Source organism: Petaurus breviceps, unplaced genomic scaffold, assembly GCF_028583685.1.
Source record: "Petaurus breviceps papuanus isolate PSGF00001 unplaced genomic scaffold, PetGlider_PUasm1.0 250667, whole genome shotgun sequence".
In the NCBI taxonomy this organism is placed as follows: domain Eukaryota; kingdom Metazoa; phylum Chordata; class Mammalia; order Diprotodontia; family Petauridae; genus Petaurus; species Petaurus breviceps.
The window spans coordinates 10,343-17,203 of record NW_027185963.1 but is presented as its reverse complement, the minus strand read 5'-3'; the positions used below and the strand labels follow the sequence as shown (position 1 = coordinate 17,203).

At 42.3% G+C, this 6,861-nt stretch overlaps 1 protein-coding gene across 1 annotated transcript in view; it reads right to left on the bottom strand.

The window, feature by feature from the left end:
- Positions 1-6: 6 nt before the first annotated feature.
- The window catches only part of LOC138167660 (E3 ubiquitin-protein ligase ARK2C-like), a 15,960-nt gene continuing 9,105 nt past the window's right edge, over positions 7-6,861 (bottom strand). The window contains exon 4 of the mRNA XM_069096591.1: positions 7-450. Coding sequence (XP_068952692.1) covers positions 313-450 — 138 coding nt within the window. The 3' untranslated portion in view covers positions 7-312. The remainder of the gene's footprint in view (positions 451-6,861) is intronic.

The following is a 6,861-nucleotide window of genomic DNA, read 5'->3' as shown; positions in this document are numbered from 1 at the left end:
GAAGCTCAAGGAGAGAAGCCTATTTCAGTTTTATCATCGTAGAGCTTAGAACAGTGTCTTGCACATAGTAGGTCCTAAACAAATGCTTGTTGAATTGAGCATAAGATAGAAAGACCCTTGAGTCCTGAAACCCACCTCCTTCAAGATCCTTCTCCCCAGACTGACTGAATGAGAGAAGTCTTTGCGCCAAATATCAACTTACTCTCCCATTTTATACCTCCCCAAATGTACACACACACACACACACACACATACACACACACTAGCTGAGTAAAAGGAGACTTCTCCTAGTGACATGTACCAACTTGATCCCTAGCAGGGACCAAAGTGATTTACATAATACCTCACATCTTCTCCATCTTCAAGCATAGACAGACAAATCGTGCATTTTTCATCTGTGTCAGACTCCTCCCCATCTTCCTTCTTGCCTTTGCCTTCTTGGGGTCTTCGCTATAAGAAAGCAGACAAGGTTTAATTACCCAAGAGCAGGCCCAGTGGCTCTTGTGTTTTTTAAGTGAATTCCTTCCCTCCCCACCCACATTCCTTCCCTTAGATCAGGTGTGGTGTTCCCAGGGGCCTCCTACTCCATTTCCCTGGTTTCATCTCTTCTTATTTTCCTCCATCAGTGCTACATGGCAAGGCCAGAAGTCTCCTCCAGTGAACCAACAGTCCCTTTTAAACCCTTCCTTAAAAATAGGTTTCTTCCCACAAAGTCTTCACCAGGACTATAACCTGGCCTGGAAGGAGTTGAAGCCAAATGACTTCCCTCTGTGACCCATCCTGTTCTCAGCCACCCTTTCCCTTGCTCAATTTCAGTCAAATTGCTTGACCCAAATTAGCAGTGTTTAGCATAGTGCTGGCACACAGTGAGTGCTTCATTAATTGATGAACAGAATCTCATTTGCACGAAGCCTTCACTGCTTCCTCAGAGAAGACTGATAGTTCAGGCCAGGTGAGTGAGAGGATAACTTCATTTATTGTGGTTTTTAGCAGCTTTGGGGATAACAGAGGTTAGGAAATCAGGAGTCTTGGTGAATCATTTCTGGAGTTGTGGCTTATACATTATTATGAAGCTCTCTTAAACTGACTCTTTTTCATTTCCACTGACAACACCCTCATGCAGACCCTCATCACTTCAAACTTGAATTACTACAATAGCCTCTAAACTTGTTAATCAATTAATCCTTGTTCATCAGTTATTACAGTGGCCTCAGATAAACAGGGACCTGGGAAAGACTTTATTTTAGAAAGGCCAAGATCCTCCACTGCATCCTGGACCATTGCCAGTTGTCTTGACTCTTGTCTTGCCACTGGACTCCACTGACTGCAGAGGGGAGAATGAGGCTCAGGACTTCAAGTAGCTCTGCCTCACTTAAATCCAGTTCTTGTACAAGTCAAGACTTCACCCATGATTTCATTGGTCCTCAATGAAGGATGAACAACCACAACATAGGATACTAGGCCTAGAGCTAGAAAGGACATTTGAGATCATCTAGTCCAACTCCATGAGAAAACGAAACCCAGGAAGATGGAGTAATGTACCAAGATTCCACAGGTGACAAGTACTGGAGCCAGAATTTGAACCCAGAACCTCTGACTCCAGAGCGAGGGCCCTCTCCACTCAGTTACTGCCTCATTATAACCTTCTTCCCTCCCAACTTTCACCACTTCAGCTCAAGAACTTTCTAATTCTCTGACTTCCTAATGTTTCATTCACTCATAAAAGCATAGGAATCTCAGGTGTGGACAAGACCTCAGAAATCATTAATTCATTTATTCAACATTTATTCAGCACCCTTACATCAATCATTTGTCTCAACCAACCCATTTTCCCCAATAGGTTGTGAGCTCTTTGAGGGGCAAGGCCTGTCTTTTGCCTCTTTTTGTATCCCCAGCATTTAGACCAACAGTCCCTGGCACATAGTAAGTGCTTAATAAATGTTTGTTGAATGAATGAATGAATGAATGAATGAATTTTTCTCTCATAACTATCCAACATATATTTTCTTTACTGCAGGAAGGCTGGTCTCTTTACCATTTTCCCAAACATAATATACTCATTTCCTGTTTTTTGACCTTTGCTTATGCTGCTCTCCTAACTGATATAACCCTCTTTCCCCATTCCTGCCCCAGACTTCACTATGACTTCTAAATTCTATCTGTCCTTCGAGGTCCACTTAAAGGCAACCTCCTCCTGAAGCCTTTTGTGAACACTCCATACTTGACTGATATTCCCTCCTCTGAATTCCTTGAGCACCTGTAGTTCACGGCTCATTGTCCAGCACCTAATTATATGTTGCTCTACAGTATTCTCTCATTTTTATCACTTGCGTTAGCCTTGCTTCCCAGCTATCAGGGCCTTGGCAACAGGGACTGTCATAAACTCATAGGATCTAGAACTGAAAGAGACCTTCTAGTCCAATCCTTTATTTCATAGAGGAGGAAACTGAGGCCAAGATATGTTAAGTGACTTGGCCAAGGCCATACAGGCTGTAAAGAACAGATTCGAGTTTGTCCCCAGGTCTTCTGACTCCAAAGCAGATGTTCTTTTCTATGGGTCATCTTTTCCATTTCGAATGTAAGCATTTTGAGAACAGGGCCTAATTGTTCCGTTTCTATTCCTACTGCCTAGCACAGTCCTTGGCATGTGATAAGGGCTTAATGAATGCTTTTCTATTCCATTTTCACCATCTCTCATTTCTTCCTTCAGCAACCCCAAGCATGGAATTGAATATTCAATATATTTTGTTGGATATTAATTATTTGCAAATTAGCAAAACCTTGATGCATTGGATCTGAGATCCAGAGAGCTTGTCTCATTCATCTTCATATCCCCCACTGTGTTGAGTACAGGGTTGAGACACATCATTGATCTTAAATGCATATTTAATGATTGAATGAATGATAGTAAGTTTCTATGGCACTTTAAGATCTAGAAAGTTGTTTTCCCCAAAACAAGCTTGTGAGCTCAAGATCACAGGATCATAGATTATGATCAGGAAGGGACTTTAGAGTCTTTCTAGTCTAAACCTCTCATTTATCGGATGAGGATTAAATGTTAAGAGATTAAATATCTTGACCAAGTTCACAGAACTAAATTCTGAAAGGGGAATACTTTTGGAGCTTCCAAAGGTTTGACCTACCCAAGGTGAATCAGCTAGTAGATGGCAGAGCTGGGACTTGACCCAGAACTTTTTATTCAAGATTCAGTGCTCCTTTCGTTACATTTAGCTGTCAAATTACACAATATGGTTGAATTTGATCAACCCATCTGTCAAGTGAGGTGTACTGATTGAACCACCAAATCCAAAAAAGAGCCAATAATACCAAAATAATGGACGAATATCAGCCTGGAGAAAGGTCTGCAATGAAGTGGCTCAGTATTTATGTTTCATTCTGTTCAACACTGTTCTCGGTGATTTGAGGAAGGCACAGTTGGCATGCTTAGTAAATAGACAGAAGACAACAAAGCTCAGAAGGATAGTTTTGGGATCCACAAAGGTCCCAACATCCAAAACAACGTGCCAGACCTAATAAGCTGAATTTTAACAAGGATAAATAATAATAAAACATTTTTAGGTTCACAATGTGTGCTTTTGCTGCAACTACTCTATGAAATGGGTACAAGTATTATTAATTCTATTTTACAAATGAGGAATCTGATGTTTAGAAAATTGCATGGATTAAAAAAATAAGCTGCACAAATACAGCATCAGGGAGATGTGGCTTAAAATGATTCATGTAAAAAGATATGGGGATTTTAGTGGACTAGTAGTTCAATGGGAGTAAACAGTATAACATGGCAACATGTTAATTTAACAAGCTAAAGTGACATTAGGCTGTAATGAGAGAGGGAGAGGGAGACAGAGAAATGAAGGGGGAAAGGGGAAGAGATGGATGGTAGTTGATATAGATATATAGGTGATAGGTAGATAGAATTATAGAGAGGCAGGTAGGTAGAAGATATAGAGAAGTGATCGATAGATGACAGATAAATAGATACATAGGGAGGTAGATAGGTAGATCTTTAATTAAGCACTCTCTGTAGAAGTATAGTATACAGAATAAGGGAGGCCCTGCTCCGCTGTGCTTGGCACTGGTCAAACCATGCCTGGAGCACTTGTTGTATTCAGTTCTGGGCATCACATTTCACAAAGGATATTGACACATTTCCAGAGGAGGTCAGTTTGAATTGTGACTAGAGACTATACCATATGAGAATTGGTTGAAGGAATTGGGACCATTTAGCCTAAAGAAGAGAAAAATTAGGAGTAAGATACTTGTCTTCAAGTATATGAAGGTCCACCAGATAGGAGAGGGATTAGATTTATTTTAGTTGATCTTAGTGGGGAGAACTAAGAACAAGAGGTAGAAATTTCAGAAAAGCTGATTTTGGGTCTATAAGAGGAAAGATATCCTAAAATTTTCCAAAAAGCAGAACTGGTTGCCTCAAAATGTAGTGAGCTCCCCGTTACTTGAAGTCATAAGTGCAGGCTGATTACTCATTCCCTGGGGAGGCTGCAGACAAGATTCTTTCTTCCCACTTTCTTAATCACCTTAAAGGCCCCTTCCAACTCTAAGATTCTATAATCTCAGTTGTCCTTTCCCCACCTCCACATGAATACTGTTCAGGGTAGAAAATATTCCAATTTTCTATCTTATGTAAAGACATTGAGGCTTTGACAGGAAGCTGCTAATTGCCAATCAAGGGCAATTAAGCAAGCTAGTCTTATCTCTGGGAAGACCGCCATAATAAATAAAGTCTCCCTCAGGAGCCCCAGCAACTAAACACCCAGAAAGGTGAATGGGACTGGCAGATAGGCAATTCACCACAACATTTCTTCAGGAGAGGTAGCCACAAGAGCTACCAATAAGAACAAGGGGAACTTGGAGAGAGGAGGAAATGCTGACATTAGGAGATTGAAGGACAGAAGAATGTGACATAAAAGAAGGGAAGAAGGATCCCTGCACCTCACTAAGTTCTTACTGAAAACAGGGGATAGAAGAAGTTGCATCATCTAAAGCAGATACAGGTAAGGTTGTGTGTGTGTGTGTGTGTGTGTGTATGTGTGTATGAGAGAGAGAGAGAGAGAGAGAGAGAGAGAGAGAGAGAGAGAGAGAGAATGAGATAGAGAAGAAAAAGGAAAGAAAAAGAGAAAAGGGGAGGAGAGAAGAAAGATAAGGAGGGTGTGTGTATAAGAGAGAAGAGAAGAGAGAGGAGAAAAAAGAAAGAAAAAGGAGAGAGAGAGAGAGAGAGAGAGAGAGGGAATTACTTTAGTAAGGACCAGAAGTAATGATAGTTGGTGATTCCCTGTGAAAAAAAGTATTTGTTGAGGTTACATTCATAATAGAAAGGTCTTCTGACTTCTCAGGGTATGAATATAGCACCTGAGGGAGAGCCTCCCAAAACATGGTGGCCACTATACCACTTCTGATGATTCATGTGGGAACAAATGATATTGCCAGAAGGAATCTACAGATTATGAATTTTGGGTCAGAAACTGAAGAGCTGGTCACTGAGGGCGGAGTCAAGATGGCGGAGTAGAAGCACGACCCTCCCGTGGCTCCGGCTTCCACCCTCCCCAATCCATGTAAAAAGGGGACTCTAAACAAACTTTGGAGCTGCAGAACCCACAAAATGACACAGAGAAGCTAACCTCTCGCTGAGGACAGCCCGGCAGGCCGGCAGGAATTGGCCAGTGCAAAGCTCTAGGAGCTGAGCCCAGCACCACGCTGAGGCTTTAGCCCCAGGGTGGGCCTGACCAGCCACCAGCCAGAGGGACTCCAGATCAGCAGCACCTGTGGCCGTTTCCAGATTTATCAATACATAGATGCGAAGGACAAGGTGAGAGGCCAGTGCAGTCTGGACTTTGGGACCCAGTAAGTGGGAGTGCTTGGCTTTTACCCCGGGGGCGAGAAACTGCTGAGACACTGGCACAGACTGCCAGCGCCACGTGGCGGCTTCAGCTCCTGGCCTGCAGAGTGTAGGGGGACCAAGCACCAGTCTGAGGGGTAATCGCTCTTGCTTTAACCTGCTTGGATCTGGATTGCAGTCTAGGGTGGAGGTCCTGGGGTATGTGTCCAGCTTGCCAGAGCATATGGAGACCTCAGAGAGGGCACCCATCTAATACCTCCAGCAGCTGAGAAAACCCAAACGTTTGGGACGAAAACTCCCCTGTCTGGTGGCAGAGTCTTACTGTGGCAAAAAGCCCAAAAGTCAAATCATTGAGTGGCAAAATAAGCAGGCAAAGGAAACAAAGCAGACAGAAGATTCCAACATTACACTCCTATTTTGGGGATAAGAGGGAGCAAGGCATGGAACAGGAGGAAATCAGTGAAGTCAGAACTCCTGCATCAAAAGTTTCAAAGGAAAATACAAGCTGGTTACAGGCCATAGAGGACCTTAAGAAGCAGATAAGAGAAGTAGAGGAAAAATTGGGAAGAGAAATGAGAACAATGCAAGAAAATTATGAAATGAGAGTCAACAGCCTGACTGAAGAAAATAATACCTTAAAAAACAGACTGACTCAAATGGCAAAAGGAGGCTCAAAAAGGCAATGAGGAGAAGAATGCCTTAAAAAGTAGAATTTGCCAGATGGAAAAAGAATCTCAAAAGCTCACTGAGGAGAATCATTGCTTCAGAATTAGATTGGAGCAAATGGAAGCTAATGACTTTATGAGAAATCAAGATGCTGTTAAACAGATACAAACAAATGAAAGAATAGAAGGCAATGTGAAATATCTCATGGGAAAAACCACTGACCTGGAAAATAGATCCAGGAGAGATAATTTAAAAATTATTGGACTGCCTGAGAGCCATGACCAAAGTAAGAGCCTGGAAAGCATCCTCCAGGAAGTTCT